A 27,253-nucleotide genomic window follows, 5' to 3' on the forward strand; every position below is an offset into this window, starting at 1 on the left:
CCTAGGAGAGAGAAATCCCTGAGGAATTCACACCAGGCGCATTCCTCTGTTCAGGGGCTCCCAGGCAAGAGGAGGAGAGAATGACACAGGGACACTGCGGAGCAGGGCATGTGCCAGTCAGTCAGGGTCGTAGGACAGGAAGAGACCTCGAGAGGTCATCTATTCCAATCCCCTGCACTCAGGGCAGGACTAAGTATTATCTAGACCATCCCTCACAGGTGTTTGTCTAACCTGCTCTTAAAAATCTCCAAATCTTCTCTGGGCTTTCCCCGAGTTATCCACATCTTTCCTGAAATGTAGCACCCAGAAGTTTTCCCCAAGATGATCCCTGTTCTCTCTCTCTTTTTCTTTTCTCTCATCCTCCTTTTTCTTTTTCAGCGACCCCCCAACCCAGTTGGGGATAAAAAACGCAGTACAGTACAAAAATACCCCATTAGAAACCTTCCCTCCCCCCGACCATAGTCTCTCTCTTCTCGTCGCCGGAAGGGAAGGCTCTGGAGTAGTCCCAGAATAGTTTGTTGCCTTCATCTGGTTCTAGATTCTTTCCCCTCGCCCCCCAGGACAAGGTTCTAGATGCTCCAGCCCTTCCTGCCACAGATCCTCAGGGAAGCCACACGCTAAAGGACGTTGAGCTTTCTGGAGCAGGTTAAGTTACTGTGGACCAGGTTCCACATCTGGAGCAGCTCCAGGGGCAACAGTTTATGAACCACCATCATGCTCCTGTAGAAACACGGCTCCTTGTTCATCTTGCTGTTCTTGTTCTTCACAATGCCGAAGGTCTTGAAGCCCTCGTGTCTGACTGGCGCCACCTTGAGGACCTCCAGGCACATCCCCAGGAAGACGTCATCGATGGGGTACAGCTCCAAGGTCTCCGAGGCCTTGTGGAGCTTTATGGCCAGGGGCCCATCCATGAGGAAACCTCCACCACCCGCGTAGGGGGGGTAGTTGTTCTTGTTGTAGAGGGCGCTGGGGATGTAGTACTTGTTCTCTTTCCTCCGGATCGGCCTGGCCTTGTACAGGACATCCCCCACAAACAGGTCTTCTTCCTTCTTGTTGTCCAGGAACTCCAGGATGTTGTTGGGGCTGACGAAGACGTCGTCATCCCCCTTGAAGATGAAGCGAACGCTGTCGCAGTAGATGTTGAGCCACTTTAGGAAATGGACCTCCTTGAGGGTGAGGTTGAAGAAACTGTCCAGGAAATCCCATTGTAGGATATCCCCATAGATGTGGTTCTCATAATCCAGCAGCTTCTGGTAGTTGGCCCTCTCTTCTTCTTTGGAGGCCGTGCCCAGCAGAAAGAGAGTCTTGATCTTTTTCCCATCCACCTCTTTCTCCTGGCCCCAGGTCCTTCGGATGGCCTCCCGCCGGTCGTGCTGCGTGATGATGGACTTGACCACAATCAGCAGGTAAATGTCACCCCTGCACTTCTCCGGGTGGTTGATCAGCATGGGGAAGTACCTACAGTGCCGGTAAAGCAGGAACTGCCGAAAGTTGGGTTCCAGCCCCTTGAACCAGTCCAACTTGCTGATGTTCTGGTTGGCCGTGCAATTGATAGTGGTGACGTCCCAGGATTTCACCTGGTTCTCGGTGACTCCCTCCGCCTCCAGGTGGGTCTTCTCCTTCTTGCTCTTCCAGAAGTTTCCGGTCTTGGAGAAGATGCCATCTCTCTTCTGAGCTTTCACGGGCTCTTGGTGCAATTCTTTCTGCTGCTGGCCCTGCATGAAATGGCTAGGAGTCATCCCCCTCTGCAGCACCGTCACCATGATCACCAGCACAAAGGACAGGCAGACACTTTTGTAGATTGTCTTCTTCCTAAAGAGACAAGATGTATGGTTAAGGCAAAGATGCAGTCAGCAAGGGTAGAATCTCAGGGGTCAGCCCACTCTGTGCGAGAATCTTTTATTCTTATGATCAGAGAGACACTGCAATGCAAATGCCAGACAATGGTTATTACATAAGAGAAGGAAACTGAGCGTGACAAGTAGAGAGACCATAAGAATGGACATACTGGGTCAGGCCAATAGTCCATCTAGCCCAGTATCCTGTCTTCCGACAGTGGGCAATGCCGAGTACCCCAGAGGGAATGAACAGAACAGGTAATCATCAAGTGATCCATCCCCTGTCGCCCATTCCCAGCTTCTGGCAAACAGAGGCTAGGGACACCATCCTGCCCATCCTGGCTAATAGCCATTGATGGACCTATCCTCCATGAACTTATCTAGGATAGGTTAAGGGAGAGGGAGGAAAGGCAGCCCCACTCCAGGGTACGTGTAAAGCCAATTGAAGTTTTTTGTCTATTCATTTAAGAAGTTTTAGCCGGTTTACAAATTCTCACCATGTAAATATCAGACACAAAACGACAATCATTAAAACAGTGAGGGCAGAAAGTTTTCTTGCTGAAATATAGGGTTTCATCAAAACTGAATTTTTTTGCAGTCAGTTCTAGTGAAAATTTTCTATTTTTCCACCATAAATATTAAAATCAATGTTCACTTCCAAGTGCCTTAAAATGTCATTTTGTTTCACATTTTTGGTTTTTTGGGGTGGGGGGGGGAAGCAAATCAGAACGATATTTTATGTCGAACTGTCAATTTGAAAGATCGGATTCCATTTCCACTTAAAATGTTGTTTAGATCTTTTTTAAACTGAAGGGGGAAAAGGAACCAACCCCACCCTCGCCTCCATATTTTGCCCTCACCCCTATAATTTTAAGTTGAAATGAAATGAAAATTGTAATTTCATTTTAAGATGGCGATTTGAACAAAAATATCCGTTTTGAAACAGTTCTGAACTCCCTTTGGGGAAAGAAGGGGAACCTTTCAACCTAAAAACGTGAACCAACATTTTTCATGGGAAAAATGTGGGTTTTATGCCCAGGTCTAGGTACATATGATTTACTTTCACATTCATATGGAGGGTAGGAAGATGCTCTAGGTCATTATTTGAATGGCTCTCACCAACATTTCTTTTCAAACTTTTGGGGCAAATTTTTCTCAGTCTTCAACATTTGCACTCTCAAAACACTGCATGTTAAACCCCTCCCGCCTTCACATGCTCCTTGTAATTTATCCCTGACATAGCAACTAGGGTGACCAGATCACAACAGTAAAATATCGGGACACATTGGGGTGCCATCAGCCCTGCCCATAGTCCGCCCCCACTCCTTCCAGGCTCCGCCCCCACTCCTTCCAGGTCCCGCCCCCTCCCCGCTCAGGGCCCCCCCACCGCGCCCTTCCTCATCCCCAGGCCTACCGCTGGCTCTTCACCCCCCACACTCGCTCGCCCACCACTCGCCCCTATGGCGCCGACTTCCCCTCTGCCTGGTGGATGCTCGCCTGCCTCCCCGCCTCTTCCCGCCCCTGCACCGCCCTCGCCCCGCCCCCATTCCACCCCCTTCCCCAAGTTCCCACCCCTGCCCTGCCTCTTCTCCGCCTCCTCCCCTGAGCGCACTGTGTCCCCGCTCCTCCCACTCCCTCGGGGGAAAGACCTAAGCGCCGCCAACCCCAACTATACATACAATATGATGGGGACTAATTTAGCTACAACTAATCAGGAAAGAGATCTTGGAGTCATCGTGGATAGTTCTCTGAAGACGTCAACGCAGTGTGCAGCGGCAGTCAAAAAACAAACAGGATGTTAGGAATCATTAAAAAAGGGATAGAGAATAAGACAGAGAATATCTTATTGCCCTTATATAAATCCATGGTACGCCCATAGCTTGAATACTGCGTACAGATGTAGTCTCCTCATCTCAAAAAAGATATACTGGCATTAGAAAAAGTTCAGAAAAGGACAACTAAAATGATTAGGGGTTTGGAACGGGTCCCATATGTGGAGATATTAAAGAGGCTAGGACTTTTCAGCTTGGAAAAGAGGAGACTAAGGCAGGCTATGATAGAGGTATATAAAATCATGAGTGTGTGGAGAAAGTGAATAAGGAAAAGTTATTTACTTGTTCCCATAATATAAGAATGAGGGGCCACGAAATGAAATTAATGGGCAGCAGGTTTAAAACAAATAAAAGGAAGTTCTTCTTCACACAGCGCACAGTCAACCTGTGGAACTCCTTACCTGAGGAGGTTGTGAAGGCTAGGACTATCACAGGGTTTAAAAGAGAACTAGATAAATTCATGGAGGTTAAGTCCATTAATGGCTATTAGTCAGGATGGGTAAGGAATGGTGTCCCTCGCCTCTGTCTGTCAGAGGGTGGCAGGAGAGAGAGCACTTAATCATTACCTGTTAGGTTCACTCCCTCTGGGGCACCTGGCATTGGCCACTGTCGGTAGACAGGATACTGGGCTGGATGGACCTTTGGTCTGACCCAATATGGCCATTCTTATGTTGTCTGTGCTGAGAACAGGACCCAACTGCGGTTATTTGCATTGCTCCGTAGCTCCCAAACCCCAGCTCCGGCCCTGCTGTTCCTGCTCTCACATCTTCTCCAATTTCCTCCGGCCCCACAGTCCCATGCATATCAGGGCTTCTCCCCCAGCCAATGACCTGTTTGCCCAGCAGGACCCCATCACCTTCTCCAAAAACAAGGCAGTTTGTGAGAGGCCGAGCAGAGCTGGCAGTGGCGCAGGCTCGTCTGGTGGATGGGGGCAGGGAATGGATGTGGCATCGGGGCGGTTGATTTCATCGAGCTTGACGCACAGGCAGCGTGCTGTGCTGGTGGGATCCCCTGGGGAGCAGCTGCTGCTCTGGAAAGCGTTTCCCAGAGACGGTGCATCCTATACGGCCGGTAACCTTGCCCAGAGCCCCGTCCGGGTCACACGAGCTCCCGTTCTGTAGCCCGCATTTCCCCCCCTCCACCCAATGCAGGCTAATTCTTCCCAAGAGAAGATCAGTGAGATCCGCTGTGCTACCCCTCACCCCATTCCACCCCCTCTAACACCTTCCCTCTTCCCACACCGAGGTTTCTCCCCTGCTCTCCATCTCTCCCCTTTTCCCTCCCCCTCCTTGGCCGCCTCCTGCTCACCTCCTCCATGTCCCTCCAAAAGCTGACCTCCCCACCTCCCCCCGGCCTCCCAGTTGCTGCCCCATCTCCCTTCTCATCATGGGTGACGGGTATAATAGGCCAGGGGAGGCTGCTGCAGCCGCCAGACCCCACGGGTTATGGGGCTTGGGGGCAAAGATTTTGCTTTATTATGCCCCATGCATGTTCTGGGGCGGCTGAGGAGGCAGTATGTGCTATTCAGCTTCCTGGGTTCCTCAGTAAGCTCCCTCGACTCCAAGGAGATTACTGAGGAACCCAGGAAGCTGAGTAGCAAATACCGCCTGCTCAGCCACTCCGGAACCTGCATGGGGCATATCAAAAGCGTCTTCGAAGAGACGCTTTCCCAGGCTAGCTTGGGTCTAGCGAGGAGAGGGGAGGCTGCGGCTGTGGCTGACCTGGGGCTCCTCTGGGCAAGGTGGTTGCGGGGGAGGGGTGGGGTTGGGGCTTCAGCCAGCCCGGGGCTCCTCCGGGCAGGTGTGTGTGAGGGAGGGAGGTGTCGCGGGGCTTCAGCCAGCCCGGGGCTCCTCTGGCCGGGGGGAAAGGGGGGCGCTCGGGGCTTCTCCAGGTGGGGGACTTGTGGCTGCGGGGGGGGGGGGGTGAGAGGAGAGGGAGTCTCGGGGCTCTGGCTGCTGGGGGGCAGGCGGAAGGGGTGAAAGGGGTGAAATTGGGGGCTAGGCTCCCCAAAGGGGGGCTCCACCCGCCACCCACGTTTCTCATCACTAAGTTCATCTAACACACCATCTACAGCTGCTGCCTCACGGCCCTCTCATCCAGCATCAGCCTGGACCTCCCCTCCCTAAGTCCAGCTTCCATCCTCTCCACCCCACTGAGACTGTTCTCACTTGGTCTCCAGCAGCCTCGGCCATCCTCCGTCCTCGTCCCCTCTCTGCCAATCACATCCTCCTCCTCGACATCGGTTCTTCTCTTGGTCTTTCAAATACCATCCTCTGCGGTCCTCCTCCCTCCTCTGCCTCTGGTCACTGCACCAGACGCTCTTTTGGCAGACCCTTTCCCACCTTCTGTGGGGGTCCCATGGGGCTCTATCCAAGACCAGGTCTCTTCCTGGCTTGTCAACCTGACATCACTGCTCCCCACTCCTTCAAATCCCTGCCCTGCTCGTCCTTGCTTTCAGGGTTCTTGCCTCTCTCTGCGCTAATGCAATATTGCATTTCTGGAATGCTACAAAGGTTCTGCTTGAGGCCCACAATATCCCAATCTGTTTCTCCATCGCTCTTGCATTATGGCATGACAACCCTCAATGCCTGACTTTTATCCCTCACCCCCGGAACTCGGCTTGGCAGAATTGGTTTGTTTGAGCTGAGACTAGGCAGGTTACTGCTGAAGGCGAAGGCGAACATTGCTGCCACGTTTGAAGAAAATTGATCAAATTCATTCCAGGTAACAGATCGTTTTAAAAACGGGCCCCGGGCTGGAAATACTGGTTTGGTTCTAGGCCCTTGGGGTCCCACTAGCTCTGAAGCTGGTTGCGACTCCCTGCCAATTTGACACATCGTTAAAATCTCCTTGGAAACTCACGCGCCACCCATGTTTGAAGAACATCATTATAGCCCAAACTATTAGCCATTGTATCTAACTGAAAGCGGTTACTAGCGGGTCGCACACTTGGTAGCTGGTGTAGGCCAAGTTCACTGCACAGACATGGGGCTCCTTGCGTCCTGCACCCCACAATCTGCCTCTGTACCACCCTCCCAGCCCCCTCTTTGTCAGGGACAACTCTCCCCTCCCCTGTGTGCCCCCCATTCCATCCTCCCCTATACCAGCACCCTCCAAAATCCACACAGACACGCTTTTGTGTGCCCTTCATTCCGCCTCCCCCCATGCCAAGATCCCCCATTCTCTTCTCCACAGCAGGCGTGTTTGTGCCCCACCTCTCTATGGCTGTGCTAATCAGATGGCAGGGGGCTCACGTGTTTCACGTTTTTCCCCTTTCATTTTTTTCTGATTTCCCCCCAAAATCAATAGGATTCTGGCCTGGGATGCCTAGAACATTCCCTGACATTTTGGAATGGATCAGGTGCGCCGTTCAAAAGTTATCATGTTACAAACAGAGAAGAGCCACCCAGCGGCCTGTGTGGCCTTCGCAAACCCAGCAGTTTGCCGTCTGGTGGCTGGCTGCAGCATAGGGAAAACCTAGGTATCCGGCTAGGCTGTAACCTGGAACAAGGGGGCTTCGTTAGCTCAAGCAGTAGCAGCCTGTGGTTTGGGAGACAAAGTTTTCCGGGGTTCCACTGCGCTCTTTGATTTTCACAATGGATTTTGTTGCAGGATCGCCAGTGAGGGCATTTCCTTAAAGTTGCAGGGGGGAAAACGGCAGCAATAAGGAAATGCTTTGACTACTCAGTAGTAGCTCTGGAGTTACGATCACAAGCAAGCTATCTCATAAGCGGTAGCTATGGGATTTCGAACGTACTAACCACAGCAGTGTCTGATTCGTGGCCCGTATAAAGCAGGAAAAGCATTGCCGTGATTATTTCACGGTACGTGAGAATTCTTCTGGAAAATTTCAAAGTAATTGGTCAAAGGAGGGGCCTGTTCCTGGGTAGGGCCTATTTTGTATGTAATTATTGGCTGGTTGAGGGAAATTCAGTATCGCTACCCCCAAAGTGTTCAAAGATTGCAAGATCTGCCACCCCGCACTGGAATCGATACGGGGTATCATCAAACAACTACAACCCATACTTGATGGGGATCCTATTCTGAAAGAAATCTTCCCTGAACCCCCAATTCTGCCCTTCAAGCAACCCCCCAGTCTCTCCAAGCTCAGTAGTAGCTAGTTCCCCACAGACCAGGACACACTAACTCAAAGTGGCACCAGACCCTGCCAGAATAACAGATGCAAAGCCTGCAGACCTATCTCCACTGCTGCAATGATGAATACTCCCCCAGAACACACCTGTCTAGATCCATGGGTCCTACACGTGCCTATCACAACATGTGATGTACCTCATCCAGTGCACTCAATCCTCCAATAACAAGTATGCGAGTGAAACCAGACAAATCACCACGCTCTCGAATCAACTCACACAGGAAAATGGTAAAAAACAAAAACACCCCCAACACCTGTGAGTGAACAGCGGCAGTAGCTCTGTTGGCCGGACATAGCACAGTCCACACTGGCGCTTAGGTCAGTGTAACTTATGTCACTCAGAGGGGTGGCTTATTCACACCCCTGAGTGACATAACTTGTACTGATGTAGGCTGTAGTGTGTGTAGATAGCCTGTGTGGCTCGAAAGCTTGTGTCTCTCACCAACACAAGTTGGTCCAATAAAAGATCTTACTTCTCCCAGCTTGTCTTTCTGATATCTTGGGACCAACATGGCTTCAACACACTGCATACAAAAATCACATATCAGGCCTCTCAAAATCGCAAGATTGGCTTAAAAATCATGAGCTTTTTAAAAAATCAATTTTGGGTACCTTTTCAGGTCCCAGTTCCAAGCTTTTCTCCACAGCCATGAGCTAGAAATGTACTTTTTAAATTAAAGCTGCAATTCACGTGTCATCACTTATCTCCAGGAGCTGGGGCTTTCAGTAAAACATCCAATATCGCTATGGGATAAAATCACGAGAGGTGGCAACACTGGCTGTGACACTCCATGGGAATAACCTGAACTTCGTTAACATTTTTGCTGTGAGAATGTCTTTGTTTTTATAAATTATATAGGGTTACTGCAGAGATTAGATGCTCTATAAGGCCTCTGGATTCCCATCGCTCAGTGCAGAGATCATGCTTTCTATAATGTCCCTTGACTCTCTTTGCCCAATAGAAATTGGACGACGCTCCATCTTCCTCTGCACGTTAGGTATGATCTGCAGAGTTCCCAGTTTTCTTGTGCTTCCTCCTACCCACAATAAACTTTATGAAATGCTTGTCAGGCCAGACAGATTTTATAAGGGACCTGTCACTATATCAAACGATAATGCCAGATTTTGTAAATAATTCTTCTTTATGTTTTTTTTTTTTTTAATTAAATGGCACTTAACTGTATGCAAAACCTGAAGATTTACAATCAAATTGTTTTTTAACTAATGAAAACCCCAAAGCTGGTCATTTATAAGTATCTATAACTTCGTTCTATCTATTAATAATGTAAAAAACCTCGCAGTAGCTCTGGTTACAGCTAAGAGTATGGAAATAAACAGTTATGGGAAGGTGGATAGATATTGTATGTGATATTTTATATGTATACATTTATCTGAGACTGTATGAACTGTGATGGTATTGGAATATTTATCTACCTCTGAATAAAGACTGGGAGTGGCTGGGTCACTAGTAAAAGTAATTTTCCCTCTGTTGAAATTCACCCCTTCTTGTCAACTGTTGGGAATGGGCCACATCCACCTTGATTGAATTGGCCTCGTTAGCACTGACCCCCCACTTAGTAAGGCAACTCCCATCTTTTCATGTGCTGTATATTTATACCTGTCTACTGTATTTTCCACTCCAGGCATCTGAAGAAGTGGGCTGTAGCCCACGAAAGCTTATGCCCAAATAAATTTGTTAGTCTCTAAGGTGCCTCAAGGACTCCTCATTGTTAGAGCCAAAGGAGTTACAAGTGTGAAACTTCCCTAGGTGAGAGGCAAAACAGACTGACTGGGGGCAGATCCTCAGCTGGTATGAACTGCTGTGAGTGTATCCACACCAGTCTGTCCAGACCAAGGATCCAATCCTGCAGGCCTTAGCCAGGCAAAACTCTCAGTGAACTCAATGGGCATTAGACTGAGCAGGGAGTGCAGCATTAGGCCCCTAGACTGGGAGCTCCTTCCACCCACCTCACCGCAGGGTAGAAATAATCACTAGAGATTGGAGCTAGGCCTGAAGCAAACCTTGGTTTTGAACATTCCTGAACCCGGGATGTTCATGCCACAGTCCTTTCCCTGCAGAGATCACCCAGAATTTTCTACCATCTGCTTTTATGGGGAGGGACGGGCACGTAAAGGAAACAATAGTCTCCGTGTTAACTTCTGCTGGTCGCAAATAACACCGAAGTGCACTCCCTTAAACTCTCCCCTGCTCATTGATGTGTCCTCTACGTCCTTTTGGAAGCTGGCCCACAAACTACGAGAATCTGCGCAGGCGACAAGTATCAGGGGGTAGCCGTGTTAGTCTGTATCCACAAAAACAACGAGGAGTCCGGTGGCACCTTAAAGACTAACAGATTTATTTGGGCATAAGCTTTTGTGGGTAAAAAAACCCACTTCTTCAGATGCATGGAGTGAAAATTACAGAGAGAGGCATAAATATATATTGGCACATGGAAAAGGGTGTTATCTTACAAGTGGAGAACCAATTTTGAAGACCAATTTAGACAGGGTGGATGTGGTCCACTCCCAATAATTGATGAGGTGGTGTCAATACCAAGGGTGTGGAAATTGTTTTTGTAGTGAGCAAGCCAATCCCAGTCCCTATTCAAGCCCCAATTGATGGTGTTGTTTGTAAATGAATTGTAGCTCAGCAGTTTCTCTTTGAAGTCTGTTTTTGAAGTTGTTTTGTTGCAGGATGGCTACTTTTAAATCTGTTATTGAGTGTCCAGGAAGATTGAAGTGTTCTCTTACTGGCTTTTGTATGTTACCATTCCTGATGTCTGATTTGTGTCCATTTATCTTTTTATGTAGAGACTGTCCGGTTTGGCCAATGTACATGGCAGAGGGGCATTGCTGGCACATGATGGCATGTATCACATTAGTAGATATGCAAGTGAATGAGCCTCTGATGGTGTGGCTGGGTCATATGATGGTGTCCCTAGAGTAGATATGGGGGCAGAGAAGGCAACGTGGTTTGTTGGGGATTGGTTCCTGGGTTAGTGTTTCTGTGGTGTGATGTGTAGTTGATGGTAAGTATTTGCTTCAGGTTGGGGGGCTGTCTGTAAGCGAGGATTGGGCCTGAAATGGTGGGGCGTTCAGCTGTATAGAATGCAACGCTATCCACAGCCTCAGAAACAACTCTGACATTATAATCAAAAGGGCTGACAAAGGAGGTGCTGCAGTCATCATGAACAGGTCGGATTATGAACTGCAGGCTGCCAAATAACTCTCCAACACCACATTCTACAGGCCACTATCCTCCAATCCCACTGAGGAGTACCAAAAGAAACTACACCATCTACTCAAGAAACTCCCTGCTACAGCACGGGAACAAATTTACACAGACACACCTCTAAAGTCCCAACCAGGGGTATTCTATCTGCTACCCAAGATCCATAAACCTGGAAACCCTGGACGCCCCATCATCTCAGGCATTGGCACTCTTACAGCAGGATTATCTGCTTATTTGGACTCTCTCCTCAGACCCTATGCTACCGGCAATCATCGCTATCTTCGAGACACCACTGACTTCCTGAGGAAACTACAATGCATTGGTGATCTTTCTGAAAACACCATCCTGGCCACCATGGATGTAGAAGCTCTTTACACCAATATTCCACACGAGGATGAACTATAAGCTGTCAGGAACAGTATCCCTGATGTAGCCACGGCACATCTGGTGGCTGAACTTTGTGACTTTGTCCTCACCCACAACCATTTCAGATTTGGGGACAACCTATACCTTCAAGTCAGTGGCACTGCTATGGGTACCCGCATGGCCCCATAGTATGCCAACATTTTTATGGCTGACTTAGAACAACGCTTCCTCAGCTTTCATCCCCAACGCCCCTCCTCCACTTACGCTACATTGATGACATCTTCATCATCTGGACCCACGGGAAGGAGGCTCTTGAAGAATTCCACCTGGATTTCAACAATTTCCACCCCACCATCAACCTCAGCCTGGACCAGTCCATACAAGAGATCCACTTCCTGGACACTTCAGTGCAAATAAGTGATGGTCACATAAACACCACCCTATACCAGAAACCTACTGACCGCTGTACTTACCTACATGCCTCCAGCTTCCATCCAGGACACATCACACGATCCATTGTCTACAGCCAAGCCTTAAGATACAACCGCATTTGCTCCAATCCCTCAGACAGAGACAAACACCTACAAGATCTCTATCAAGCATTCTTAAAACTACAATACCCACCTGGGGAAGTGAGGAAACAGATTGACAGAGCGAGACGGATACCCAGAAATCACCTACTACAGGACAGGCCCAACAAGGAAAATAACAGAACACCACTGTCCATCACGTACAGCCTCCAGCTAAAACCTCTCCAGCGCATTATCAATGATCTACAGCCTATCCTGGAAAATGATCCCCCACTCTCACAAGCCTTGAGAGGCAGGCCAATCCTCAGTTACAGACAACCCCCCAACCTGAAGCAAATACTCACCAGCAACTACACACCACACAAACACTAACCCAAGAACCAACCCCTGCAACAAACCCCATTGCCTTCTCTGTCCCCAAATCTACTCTAGTGACACCATCATAGGACCCAACCACACCAGCCACACCATCAGAGGCTCATTCACTTGCACATTTACTAATGTGATATATGCCATCATGTGCCAGCAATGCCCCTCTGCCATGTACATTGGTCAAACCGGACAGTCTCTATGTAAAAGGATAAATGGACACAAATCAGACATCAGGAATGGTAACATACAAAAGCCAGTAGGAGAACACTTCAATCTTCCTGGACACTCAATAACAGATTTAAAAGTAACCATCCTTCAACAAAACAACTTAAAAAACAGACTTCAAAGAGAAACTGCTGAGCTACAATTCATTTGCAAATTTAACACCATCAATTGGGGCTTGAATAGGGACTGGGAGTGGCTGGCTCACTACAAAAGCAATTTCCCTTCCCTTAGTATCGACACCTCCACATCAATTATTGGCAGTGGACCACATCCACCCTGACTAAATTGGCCTTCAACATTGGTTCTCCACTTGTAAGGTAACTCCTTTCTCCATGTGCCAATATATATTTATGCCTCTCTCTGTAATTTATACTCCATGCATCTGAAGAAGTGAGTTTTTTAGCCACGAAAGCTTATGCCCAAATAAATCTGTTAGTCTTTAAGATGCCACCGGACTCCGGGTTGTTTTTGTGCAGGCGAAACTCACACACTGAGGGAGGGAGAGGGAGAGCAGGAAAAGCTGCTACCTGACGCCGGATTCTGATCTCACTCACACCCCAGTAATTCAGGAGTAGCTTCGCTGAAGTCAATGGAGCCACACCAGTAGGAAACCCACCTGAGATCAAACTCTTCCCCAGGAAGGGGTGCTTTACATTGGCCAAACTCAGCTCTCACTTGCCTCTTCTTTGGTCTCCCCCAGCTTGTAGGTCACACCAGCTTGTAGGACACACCTTTGGGTGAGTCATGCCACCTCGGCATCTAGTCCGAGCCTTTATCAGTCTAATTACCTAATTAAGAATAAATAGTTCCCATTATGGATGCTGGCCCTGTATGGAATGGAAACTCTCCCTCTCCTCCCCCGCAGAGAGTCCATCCATAAAAATAAAGTCTCTGGGGAGACAGGCAGGCTTTCCATTGCCATGAAACCCCCCTTTGACTGGACTGGAATCTCTCTCTTTTTTAATTCCTCGTTTAGATTCACTTATCAAGCGGGCTCTGCCCTGGAGAACACAAGGATCTCCCAGCCAATCACACCTGGGGACTGGGGAGCTCATAGGATCAGATCTAGAACCCAAGGGTTCCAGACTAGAAGTTCGAGTCCCATTGGCTCCTGGCCCGGCAGGTGAGGGTATTTCATGCCCTTTCCTCTCCGCGGAAGCCAGGAGGGGCAATGACTTGCCGACAGGCCCCGTGATGGCTAGCCGGTTAGTGGTAACCCAGGGCTCTCTTTTCAGAGTAGCAGCCGTGTTAGTCTGTATCCGTAAAATAACAGGAGTACTTGTGGCTCCTTAGAGACTAACAAATTTATTACAGCATAAGCTTTCGTGGGCTACAACCCACTTCTTCGGATGCATATAGAGTGAAACATATATTGAGGAGATATATATACACACATACAGAGAGCATGAATAGGTGGGAGTTGTCTTACCAACTCTGAGAGGCCAATTAAGTAAGAGGAAAAAAAAACTTTTGAAGTGATAATCAAGATAGCTCAGTACAGACAGTTTGATAAGTGTGAGGATACTTACAAGAGGAGATCCATTGAATCTATCTCCCCTTGTAAGTATTCTCACACTTCTTATCAAACTGTCTGTACTGAGCTATCTTGATTATCACTTCAAACGTTTTTTTCTCTTACTTAATTGGCCTCTCAGAGTTGGTAAGACAACTCCCACCTGTTCATGCTCTCTGTATGTGTGTATATATATCTCCTCAATATATGTTTCACTCTATATGTATCCGAAGAAGTGGGCTGTAGCCCACGAAAGCTTATGCTCTAATAAATTTGTTAGTCTCTAAGGTGCCACAAGTACTCCAGGGCTCTCTGCTGACATGGGTTAAATGAAGGGAGAGAGATTTGACGCTGAAAAAAAAAAGTCAGGAAAACCAAGTCCTAGTGGGGCCCCCGCACCGGCACCTCCCCGGCTCCACGGACGGAGCTCTGGAATAACCAATTAATTGCCACTGTTGCGGGGCGGGTTGATCCCATCCCCCCCCACCCCCAACTCCTCTAATGGGCAGCAGTGTCCTGCATTGAAGAGCCGCGCCCCGGTCCCACATGAATGCCGGTACAGTTTGCAACGAAGGAGAAAAAAAATAAAATCTCAGCAACCGAGCGCTGTGCTGATCTGGGGGGAGGGGGAGATGTGCCCCCCCCCAACTCTCTCCAGAGGGGTACGGATCGCTTGAGCGCTGGTTGCTGAGGCGCCGCTGGAAGCCAGGTGGGGGCTGGCTGGGTTTGGACACTGCCCCCCCCCCATGCCTTTACCTTGCCCCGAGCGCCAGCCCGCGGGGAAACTCCACGGCGCCTTTGGGCGGCTGCTAGGATGCGGGGGGGACACAGGGGCACCGATCAGCCAAACACCCCCCAACCCGAGCCCAGCTTTGGTCCCGAAGAGGGAGCAGCACCAGCGGCTCCGCCAGGTCCCTTGGGGGGCTTTGCTCTGGGGCCGAGCCGCGCCGCGCTGGGGATGGAGGCGAGGGAGAAGCACGCGAGCCCCGGGGGAATCGGACAGGCGAGCCGCGCATGCCGAGTCCCCCAGCCTGGCTCCCCATTTTCACCCAGCCCCCTTTGCAGCCACTCATGGCATGGCCGCGCTCCCCGCTGTACCTGCGGGGGGGGGGCGCAGGAACCCCCCCCCGAGGGGCACCCCCGAACTCGGTACCCGGAGCTCACCCCCGGCGGAACGCGCCTCTCCAAGCGCTTCGCCCCGAGCCGCTCCGGGGGCACGGGGAGGCAGAGCCCAGATCGGCCCAGCTGAGCAGCCAGTTCTCTGCAGCAGAGAGAAAAGTGGGGGGCGCGGATCTGCCCCCCATCTCCCTCCCAGCCCCGTGGGAGATCAGCAGAAAGCCCAGGCGCACTCACCACTGGAACATGCTGGGCGCGGGGGCTGAGCTAGCGGTGCTGCTGGAACCGGCTGCTCTCCTGAGAGGCTCCCTCCTTCCTCGTCCTGGGGCTACACTGCTGTGGGAGCTCACAGGGCAGGCTGGCTTGGCTTGGCTTGGCCCTCCTCCCTGCCTGCCGCTTGCACACAGAGGCCTCTATGCTCACTGGCCTCCTGCTCAGTAGCTGCCTCTTTCCTCCCCTCAACTCACTGAGGTGGAGCCTGGGCTGCAGGTATTTTAACTCTTCAGCTGCTGGGCTGGCAGGACTGCTGCCCCGGGGCCAAGGCCGCCAACGGGCTCTGCCCCCTGTCCCAGCGAAAGCCTGGGCAGCGCCATGTCAAAGGGCGATGGGCCAGGATTCATTGGTGGTTATCGCTCAGTCGCTGGGAACGAGCTCCCCACACCAGGCCGTCCTGCCCTTTTGCTTTCCTGGCCGCAGACGCCCGCTGGGTGCCAGGAGACTTACGGCTGGGGCCCATCGTCCCCAAGTGGATCACTTCCTGGGAGGCGCTCCCATCAGAACAACCGCCCGAATAATTCTTCCAGCAACCTAGCGCTGTCTACACTGGGGCTTAGGTGGGCTTAACTACATCTCTGGGAGGGGGTGGATTTTCCACACCCCTGGAGTGACTTTCTAGTGTAGACCAGCCCTTAGAGACGTTGTGCAGAAAGAAAGGGCCAGATTGAGGCTACGTCTTCACTACAGGGGGGGGTCGATTTAAGATACACAAATTCAGCTACACGAATAGCGTAGCTGAATTCGACGTATCGCAGCCGACTTACCCCGCTGTATGGACGGTGGCAAAATCGACCTCTGCGGCTTCCTGTCGACGGCGCTTACTCCCACCTTCGCTGGTGGAGTAAGAGCGTCGATTCGGGACGCGACAAATCGATCCCCGAGAGGTCGATTTCTACCCGCCGATTCAGGCGGGTAGTGTAGACCTAGCCTTAGACACCGCCTGGATGCAAAGTTCTAGGGAAGAGGTCTGAGTCAACGATAACGCCCAGCTTCCAGGCCTGAGTGATGGTGGCATTGTCCATGGATCCTAAAATGTATCATGCATAGACTTAAAATCTTCCCGGTGTGTCCAGTTTCCTGACACGGCGACTGTATCAGAAATAGATTCAGACTGGGAATGACTAACATGCTGTCAAACCGACCATATCTTTTCACCATCGGAAACACGGTCTAAGGTGGTGGCATCTTAAATAACTTCCCCACCTATAGCAGAGAGATGTACTTCAATACAGTTAACAATCCAACGTTGTTATATCACTAGAACGGGCCCCAAGCCAAAATCCTACTGCCAAACACACATGAATTTGGGGGGATGTCTGAAATCTCAGCCGGGATCTGGATCCACATTTTGTGGCTTGAGCCTCTCTTTAGCGATAACCTATCTTGAGTTACAGCGAAATCTCACAAACCTGGGTGACTGGGTAACAAAACGGCAGATGAAATTCAATGCTGAGAAGTGCAAAGTAACGCACCTTGGGGGAAAAAATCCCAGCTATACATACACAATGCTGGGGTCTAAATTAGCTATTACCACCCACAAAAGAGATTTTTGGAATCACCGTGGAGAGGTCTCTGAACATTTCTGCTCAATCCACAGCTGTGGTCAAAAAGGCTAAACGTTAGAAACTGTTAGGAAAGGGATAGAAAATAAGACAGAAAATATCATAATGCCACTATATAAATTCATGGTACAGCCAACACCTTGAATACTGCATGCAGTTCTGGTCATCCCATCTCAAAAAAAGATATATTAGAACTGGAAAAGGTACAGAAAAAGGCAACCAAATTGACTAGGAGTCTGGAACAGCTTCCATATGAGGAAAGTTTTAAAAGACTGGGCCCGTTCAGCTTAGAAAAGAGATGACTCAGGGGGGATATGATAGAGGTCTATAAAAGCACGAACGGTGTGAAAATAGTGAATAGTGAAGTGTTATTTACCCTTTCACACAATACAAAACCCTGGGGTCACCTGATGCAATTAGACTGAGTACAAACAAGCCAGGAGTGGAAGACCGTGATGGATCACTCCAAAACTGCCCTGTTCTGTACAGTCCCTCTTGAAGCTGTGGTATGGGCCACTGTCAGAGACAGGATACTGGGCTAGATGGACCATGGTCTGATCCAATATTGCAGCTCCTGTGTTCTTCTGTTATTATCTGTAAGGGAAAAGTTCTATTGTATTTTCCTCCCAGGGTGGGGTTTAACCACTGAATCGGTCTGACTGTCACCTATACAGTTGCCTTATCTACACTAGTGTTTCTATGGTTGCCATCACCCAATGAAGCAAAACCAATCGTGAGACTAACTTTACACTAGCATAGCCATAGCTATTATGTGCATTCTCTCCCTGTGTGTGTATATCTAATCTGATCTCTCTCTAACCTCACACCAGGAAACAATGCCTCAGAGCTGAACTGAAATCCAAGCTTTGGCAAAGTTTTACTGTGCAATAAGCAAATATGTGACCAAGAAACTGACTCGGGTTTCATTTCCAAGTTCATACGTAATGGTCTAACAAAGCAAGCCCCTAAGTAACTATAAAACAACGGCAGTGATCAGAGAAAGGTAATTTGCCTGGAACGCTGTGTGCGTACATGTGAGCGTCTGAGTCCTGATCTACACTACAAATGTATGTAGGTATAACTATGTCACTCGGGGTGTGGAAAAGCCACTCTTAACCCCCGGTGTAGTCAGCGCGATGGTGACGGGAGGGCTTCTGCCATGGACGTAGCTACTGCCTCTCAGGGAGGTGGAGTACCACCGGAGAAGCTCTCCCGTCAGCGTAGACGACATCTTCAATAAGTGCTACAGCGGAGCTGTAAGTACAGACAAGCCCTGAGAACAGGGGTGCTGGAACAATGTATATAGTGGGGGTGCTGAGAGCCATATTGAACCAAACTGTAAAGCCTGTATCTAATGGAAACCACTTCAAGCCAGGGGGTGCAGCAGCACCCCTAGATCCAGCACCTATGCCTGAGAGTGCAGATGTTACCGACCTCTACACAAAAGATCTGGGGGGGTTTCTTTTCTACACCTTCACGATTTCCATTCAAGCTTGCCTGGCCAAAAAAAGACTCATTGAATTCAAGTGAGAGAGAGAGTGTGTGACAGAGAGACAAAGAGAGATGGTGGAGAGAAGGGGCTAGAGAGGTGGTTGACTAGAAAGTGTGTCTAATAACATACTCTGTTCTATATCGGTGCTTACCTGAAATCCATGGAAGTTAGGTGTCTAATCCAGTCACGTGACTACCAGCTGTCCCGTGTGCTCCCTCATCCTCTCCCCAGGGATAACAGGAGTACTTGTGGCACCTTAGAGACTAACAAATTTATTAGAGCATAAGCTTTCGTGGGCTACAACCCACTTCTTCGGATAAGCTTTCGTGGGCTACAACCCACTTCTTCGGATGCATCCGAAGAAGTGGGTTGTAGCCCACGAAAGCTTATGCTCTAATAAATTTGTTAGTCTCTAAGGTGCCACAAGTACTCCTGTTATTTTTGAGGATACAGACTAACACGGCTGCTACTCTGAAATCTCCCCAGGGAGAGACCCATGTGCAATGGAGTGTCTTGTTTGGGGATTTTGGGTTGTTGCACATGTGGTTTTGTGTAGGGTTACCAGATAGCAACTGAAAAAACAGGACAGGGGGTGGGGGGTAATAGGCGCCTATATAAGAAAAACTCCCAAAAAACGGGACTGTCCCTTTAAAAACAGGACATCTGGTCACCCTAGTTTTGTGGCATAACTTTTCACACTATTCGAAGGCAGGGGCTTTTGCTGTTCATTCCTTCATTTTGTTTCCAGGAGAAAGGCCGCTGCTGGGACGTTACCCAAATGTCCCCTTTAGAGCAACCTTTGGGTTCCGAACTTCCACACAGCAAAGCAGAAACATTACCCACGTCTCTCCCAATGTCCGGCAATCCCACTGCACCTCATTAGCAGGAGGGAGATTGCTGTGTGGATTCAATTTAAGGCTGGTTTGAAAGCCCTGTCCCTTGAGAACAACGTTTCCCAAACGTGGGTCCTGACCCACCTGGTCATGGGGAGGTTCTAGATGGGTCACGGGGCCCTAGGGGAACATACACTTCTGGCAGCTTGGTGCAGAGGGGAGACCGGGAGGAATGTTACAGGGTGTTGTTATTTGAGCCAGACCTGTTCTCTCTCCCTGCTTCAGAGCAAACTCTGGATTATCACTTTAATACCACACTTAGATTTAGCAGAAGTCTCATTGTAATACGGGGAAAGGGCTTGGACTGGTGTGGCCTGTAACCACATTTTGTGGGTGAATGCAACGTGTTACAAACCTGCACATAAATAACTGCCGGGCCGAATCAGACCAGTGGCCTAGCAAGTCCTGTCGCCTTTTCTCCGAGAACGGTCAGGACTCCTTACACATTTTTCATTCCATCTAATGTAACTGGGGGTGTCCTCGCTGTCCATATGAACGTTTAACTCAATTTGAGCCCCACTCAACTCAGTGACCTCCAGTGGCAGTGAGTTCCACAAGCTAATTGTGCACCGTCATCAAGGTCGATAAAAAGCCACATGTGCTGCAGTTCAACCCCCAAGGAACTGAAGTAGCAAACCAGTGGCCTGGGACCGAACAGCACCTTCCTCTTGCTTTAGGCCAGATCTCCCGAAGGCTGCACCCTAGTCTAAACAGTGAGCCAGCCCAGAAGAGTGGCACTCTGGAATCTCCCCCGAAATCTAACCCCCTGAAACTCTAGGTGTATAATGGAACAAGTGACTCCACCTTAACCATAGCAACGGGCACTCGCCTCTGGCAGGCGAGGTACAGTGTGTGCTCAGCACACCACAGCCAGCCCCTGCTCCCCACCCACAGTGTGCACACCACACCCCGGCCAGCCATTCCTGCATGGCAACAGCAGGGCCATTGTTCACAAGACCTGCAGGTCAGTACCCAACAGGAGACAGAGGCGCCCCCCCAGCTGATGCCCTGGGAGTGCCCCCGACTCCATCAAGGCACCTGCCACTCCAGTCATGCACCCCCCCATCCCACCTCCTACAGGGAGTGGATCCCTCCTGGCCCCGTCCCCCAGAGCAGAGCCCCATGAGCAGGGGAGTCCCCAGATGCGACAGTGATGTGTTGATTTCCCTTCAATGTGCGTGGGAATGGGACTTCCGTTCCAGGGGGACCAGCCCCAAACACCACGCGTAGCAAGGAGACCCTCGCAATACATTAGCACAGTCATTCTCTTCTCCTGGCTCTGCCCAGGGGCCATGATTAACACACCCGGCCTCACCGGGCGGCGGGATGCAAAGGATCAGGGCTCTAGGCAGCTGCCCGAGGGGATCAGGATAGAGAGAAAGGAGGAGGTGGAACCTGACCAACTTGAAATGCCAGGTGAGACTCTGCTCCCCCTCTCGGTGCCTGGAGCGCTAGAGAGCCCAGCCCCTCTCAGCCGCGGGCGCTCAGCTATTAAACTGATTCTGGGCTCAATTTTAGCCAGACAGCTGGGAAACAGCCACCCCACCTCTAGGAGCTGGGGCACTCACTGCAAGGCCAGTGCTATTCAGTGGTCCTTAGCTACAGTGTTCTGTCCCTGCTCCTGCTTGAGAGAGGCAGTGGGGATGGGGGGTCACGACACTTTCAGGAAATGCCCCTGTTCTTGCCTGTGCCCAGCACAAGAAGGGGGAGGGACTTCGTGCCCACTTTGTACCACCTTTATTCTGGGGCAGTTCAACCCCCGGCGCAGGGTACAGCAAACTGAAGGCTGCTCTAGATTGCACCCTCTGCCTATGGCCTGTGCGAGGCAGGAGGTCAGACTAGATAATCATAATGAGCTGATCTGGCCTGAAAGGCGATGAATCGATGGCCTTACCGTGCCTGCTCCGTTGTGCTCACGTCGCCCTGCCGGACCAGGAGCGAATCAGGCGTGTCTTTCAGGCCTCGCAGTGCGGCGCTGACATCTGATCATCATCCTAATACCTAGCACAGGAACACACCATCTAGCTGTGAAGCAGCCAAGTCATGGCAGGATTGTGTTCACCAGAGGGACGATCAGACATCTGTGGGAGCCGCTACACATGATCTAAAATGTCTGAAAGGATTCAAACCTGAGTGAGTGCCCCAAACATGATCCATAATTAGTCCCCTAAATCAAACCACCCCGAATCTTCAGAGGCGCTGAATTTTTGTTTTTGACAAAAAAAACTGTCTTTTTAGCAGAATCGAACATTTTTATGGAACATTTTTGATTCTGCCAAAAAATTTTCACCACAGCATTTTCTAAAGGACATTATGGGGTTTTTTTTGTTTGTTTGTTTCAATTCATTTTTGCAATCAAACGTTTCGTTTTTTTTGTTTTGAAAGCCAAAACAAAAATTATTTTAAATGTTGAGTATTTTCCCCCTTTCTCCGCTTGATTACTTCCTCCTCCGTCCCTCACTGGAAAGGGGGGGAAAGGAAAAAAGGGAAAGGCAGTAAGAAATACAAATGAGAAAAAAAAATCTTTTCCCATCACTTTTTCTCCATTTTGTAAAACTTTCTCCCCCTTTCCAGCAGAATAAAAAGAAAGAACATTTTAAACAATGGCAAGAGAGGGGAAAAATCCGCCCCCCCCCCACCCCAACCTGGAAATCAGAATCTGAAATTTTTTATTTTTCAAAAAAATAAAATAAAATAACAATTTCCACCTTACAATTTAAAAAGATCATTTTGATTTGACTTTTTTTCATAGAAAAATTAAGTATTTTGGTGAAAAATTTCAAACAAAACAATCTCTGAGAGGGATTTCAAAATGAACTGTCTAAAACACTTATTAAATAGTTTTTCTGCCAACTCATGAAGTACAGATAGATACACAATGGGGTTAGAGCCACGGTTTTCAAACCCTTTTTGAGCTGAGCCCCCCTACCCCCCAACCCAGACAGGTGGCCCACTGAGGTGAGTCGGGGGTGGAGGCAGGGCCGGCTCTACTGTTTTTGCCGCCCCAAGCAGCGCGCCGAATTGCCGCTGCGGACGGCGGGGGCAGTCCGTGTGCCGTTAGGGAGGCACGCGTGTTTCCGCGGCGGCGGCGGCAATTCGGCGGCAGCTTCTGTCTTCAGCCGGAAGACAGAAGCCGCCGAATTGCTGCCGTGGGCAGCTGAACATTGCTTGCAGATTGCCACCCCAAGCACCTGCTTGGAATGCTGGTGCCTGGAGCCAGCCCTGGGTAGAGGTGGCACTCCCTCCCTAAGCCCCACTGCACGGGGCTGGCCTGAGCCCCAGGGCATTGCCAGCCACCTGGTATCTCTCATCCCCTCCCCCCGAACGTTCCTCCATGCCCCACAGTTTGAAAACCTCTGGGTTAGATGTACTGGAAAGGATTTGGGTTGACCTGCAGTGTGCTTTCATATGCAACACTCTGATCCCATGTTTATAGAACCTTTGCCTCTAGGTAAGAAAGACTGCAGGTGTTATAATGATAGGGGCAGAGTTAAGGTTGTTTTGGTAGTGTGTTTGCATAGGAGTATGATAGATAGAAATGATTGAAGATTAGGCTTTCTCTAAGTTGTTGCTGGGTTGCTTTGTCATGTATTTGCCATAACTTTGGATTTTCTACTTTTTTAATGTTTGGGTAAATGGTTTTTGTCCTTGAACAACCTTAACTGTTACACAGCGTAGTGTTTTTGTGTGGGCCAATATACTCACACCGCTATATAAACTCTTCACTGAGGCCAGGATATCCTTTGATGCATGCAACATTTAACACACAAACAAATCTGATGCGCTTAGGCATGTCTGACACTTAAATAACACTGCAGAGTTATCTAGTGAGTTATTGTTACCCATCTTGTATGAAAGGCTGTTTAAGTGGAAGTAATTTACGAACACTTCCCTGCAGTACATGAAGATTTCCAGGTGTCTGTCATGCTAAGCTGGGTCACCTCAAACCAACATCTGAGTTGCTGTGTGGCCCCAGATCTGCATTAGTATATGAGCCTAGTAGCCCATCCATAGCCCTTGCCCTAATTGATTTCCCCAATTATGTTGGGGTTGGTTATGATAGGAGCTTTGGACTCGTAGGACCTAGGTCACATGGAGCCAGGGGGATCAGTGAGTCTGAGGCTGGGCAGAAGGCGGCAGGGCCAGGCAGAACTCACTACTGCTGCCTGGCTGGGTGGAAGGAGGCCCTGGACCAGCGTCCACCCCTCTCCCCTTCACCTAGGGGAGTAAATGAAAGGCCACTTCCATGCAAGTGGCTAACATTGCGGCCTACGGAGGGGGGCCAACAAGAAGGTCTTTTGGGGTGGTCTGGCCCACCCCAAAGCAAGGACATAGGCCCCTTTCTGCAGCAGAGGTGGCTGGGCTCTGCCCTCGCTCTCACTCCCATCCTGGCCCAGCTCACTGCCCTTTGCCCTCCCAGAGCCCTCTCTGCCATGAGCCAGGGCCCTCTTCACTGATCCTCTCGGTCCTCTTTCTTCCCAAAGGGCAGATTGCTCAAGCCAAGCCCTAGAGGGGCGAGATCACACCCACAGAGAGCGAAACCAAAGCAAGCCCCCCTCCTCCATCCGAATTCCAAGAACCCTTAGAGGAGCCTAATCAGGAAATTCCCCCCTGGCCTGTTCAACCAGCAAAGGGCACAGAAAGAAATTCAGGGGAAGAGTTCTCAGGCCTATGTGCAAACCACACTTATCTGAAAGCTTGGAGGAGATCCTATTAGCATGTCCTGATTGTGCCCCTATGCATGGGCAGGTGGGATAATGCTCCTTCAGCTGCATGGAGCTCTGAGCTCATACATAGTCGCACCTGATTTCTCCCCTGGGGCAGGTGAATGAATGGACCTTATGCAAGAGGGAGCTGTAGCAGGCATTCCTGGCCTGTGAGTCACTCAGTAAATACTTGTTCCTGAGCAGTCAAAGAATGGGAAAGACCCCCCCTGAATATCTAGGGGCTGCTGAGCCATGATGAGGGGAGATTAGAACAACAGGCCACCTGTATGTCGGGGGGATTGACTACATAGTTCTAGGGAGGGGCCCCCACACAGTAGCAGCAATGCAAGTGGGGTGACAGATCTCCGGACTGTCACAAACTGGACAGGAGCTCGCAGTGCAATGTCACTGCAAAAAAATACATCTCAGCATGCGAGGGACTGGGAGAGACACCCTGGGTCAGCGCAGTCATGGTGAGAGCTGTAATACTCTCCTGCAGACAGAAAAATCTAGAGGAAATATAGAGCCGTGAACTCAAATGAGATAAGGATGGGAGGAGAAAATCCCCATGGGGGAGCTATCTGGATAGAGACTGGTCAGGATCACGATGTCTGCCTCTAAATGCATTCAGGGTAACAATGAGCTGGCTAGTGGGTACATTAATGCTGCCCTCTGCTGGGTAGAATCAGAACAGTTCAGCTGTGTGTCATAGGCCCCGTACTGCTAACAACTAATGGAGATTCTCCTTTTGCCTGAGTAGGGTTCACATTTAGGAGGTACTCAGGAGGCAGGCTGATGGGAGAGAAGTCCCAGGGATGTCAATCCAGCACCTTTCCTTCCCACCACAGCACTGGAAGGAGCGGCCGGGTTTGCAAGTGAAAATCGTGGCTTCCAGCAGAGCCACTGGGCCCCGATAGCCAAGGGGGGGCAGGGCCGACATCACCTGGGCCTTGGGCCTCCCGGCTGCAGCCGCACGAGCAGAACCCCCGGACCTGACAAAGGAGTGGGGCTGCAAACCCAATGCAAAGGCTGGGACCAAAGCCGTGGGGTGCTGTCTGAGGGGAAGGGCATTGGGGAGGGGGGAGCTCCGCTTGACTTCGTCTCTCCTGAAGCACTTACATCCAGGGGTTTGGCTTGTCCTGTGCAGATCCCAGGGCGGGATGAGGAGGGGGAACGGGAGTCTCCTCCCCGCCCCAAGCAGATCCCAGACAGAATGGCCACCCTAGAGTTCCCCAAACATTTGGGGGGATGGGGAGAGGTGCCCCAGCTACGCGCCGTGGCTGGCTTGGGGATTGCACACGGTGCCTTTCCGGCAGCAGGTGTAGGGCGCATTATACCGCAGAAGCAGGCCTGCAGCTGCCCTGCACAGGTGGAAGCCATCCAAGCTCAGTCACACGGCTGGCGCTCTTCCCCAAACCCACTCCGTGCTCTGGACAGGAGCACTTGGGCCAGGCGGGACTGAACCTGGAATGTGGCCACCACCGGCCTGGCCTCTTCAGAACTGGTTGGAGTGGTTCCTCCTTCCCTCACTATTCAAAGCAGGGGCGGTAAGTTTCCATGCAGGAATGTGGCCACCACCAGCTTCCGCACAAACAGAATTCTTCTAAATCACTTATTTAACCTCTTCCTCTGCTGGTCACCAGCACGACCCCTTGGCCTTGGGGCCAGAGCTCGCTCTCAGGACAAGGCAGATGATGGACATGCCAGAGTGGAACAGCATTTCAATAGGTTCGCTTTCTCATGTAGCTCAAGCCAGCTCCTTCCACTTGGGCAAAGGAGCTATTGGCAGGTGAGCAGTTCTGGACCTGTGACACGCGGGTGAGCAGTTCTGATTCCATCGAGTAGAGGGAGGTAATGGTGTACACACACACATACATATGCGCTCTCTCTCCGGTCTAACATGCTCTGGTACATGCAAGCATTTTCCAGCATTTATGACCATTTTAAACTCCATTTATGTTTTCATTGATTAAAAAATGTTGATCTGGTGCTCCGGGATTTTTATCTACTGCCTCGCATCCTGTGGCACATGAGAGCTCAGAATTTTGGGCCACCCTTATCACTGGGCCTAATTATGTCTTGGTTAATTTAAGACTCTCTCTCCTTTCTAACATGGCTGGTGTTTTATGGGCACGCTTCCAATACTTCATACGCTCTCGCATGCACCTGGATGTCCCTATTTATTTAGCTAGTGCAAAGACTCGCATATCTGGAATTTAGACTTACTTTAATGTGTCTTGGACCGTCTGCAACCAGCGGCAATGAAGAGGCCTAAGAACGCCCCCTTGTATCAGCTTTATAGTTCTTAGTCTGGGCACCTTGTCAGCTGGTGCCCGGTCTGTGATGGCAGCGCCATGGCCATAGGTCCATGCTAAAAGCACAAGCAGAATGAATCTCTACAACTTTGTGCCATTAGGACAACACCTCACACTGCCCATCAGCTTCAAGCCTGTATCAGTTTCTTACAAGCCTCAATATAACGGAGATTCTCGATCCAAACCCTGGCCTGGGAATCGGCCGATTTGGGTTCTATTCCCAACTCTGCCTCTGACTTGCCGTGTGACCTTGGGCAAATCACTTCCCCGCTCGGTGACTCAGTTTCCCCATTTGCAAAATGGGGCTAGTGGTGCTCATCTTCCAGTGCAAAGCACGTTGCGCTCCATGGGTGACAAGCCCTAGCTAAGTGCTCAGCAGCATGATTACTAGCTCAGGTTTGACTGTTACTAGGGGGCTCAGATGCCTTGGAATAACATAAGACCATAAGAGCGACCATACTTGGTCAGGCCAAAGGTCCATCTAGCCCAGTATCCTGTCTACCGACAGTGGCCAATGCCAGGTGCCCCAGAGGGAATGAACAGAACAGGAAATCATCAAGTGATCCATCCCCTGTCGCCCATTCCCAGCTTCTGGCATACAGAGGCTAGGGACACCATCCCTGCCCATCCTGGCTCATAGCCATCCTCCATGAATTTATCTAGCTCTTTTTTGAACCCTGTTATAGTCTTGGCCTTCACAACATCCTCTGACAAGGAGTTCCACAGATTGTCTGTGCGTTGTGTGAAGAAATACTTCTTTGTGTTTGTTTTAAACCTGCTGCCTATTAATTTCATTTGGTGACCCCTAGTTCTTGTGTTATGAGGAAGAGTA

General features: G+C 50.1%; 1 protein-coding gene across 1 annotated transcript in view; it reads right to left on the reverse strand.

Moving 5' to 3' along the window:
- Positions 1-617: 617 nt before the first annotated feature.
- B3GNT7 (UDP-GlcNAc:betaGal beta-1,3-N-acetylglucosaminyltransferase 7) overlaps positions 618-27,253 on the reverse strand; it is a 32,487-nt gene continuing 5,851 nt past the window's right edge. The window contains exon 2 of the mRNA XM_065411439.1: positions 618-1,812. Within this exon, the coding sequence (XP_065267511.1) occupies positions 618-1,812 (1,195 nt within the window). The remainder of the gene's footprint in view (positions 1,813-27,253) is intronic.

The sequence above is a fragment of the Emys orbicularis genome, chromosome 9 (genome assembly GCF_028017835.1).
Source record: "Emys orbicularis isolate rEmyOrb1 chromosome 9, rEmyOrb1.hap1, whole genome shotgun sequence".
Taxonomy (NCBI): domain Eukaryota; kingdom Metazoa; phylum Chordata; order Testudines; family Emydidae; genus Emys; species Emys orbicularis.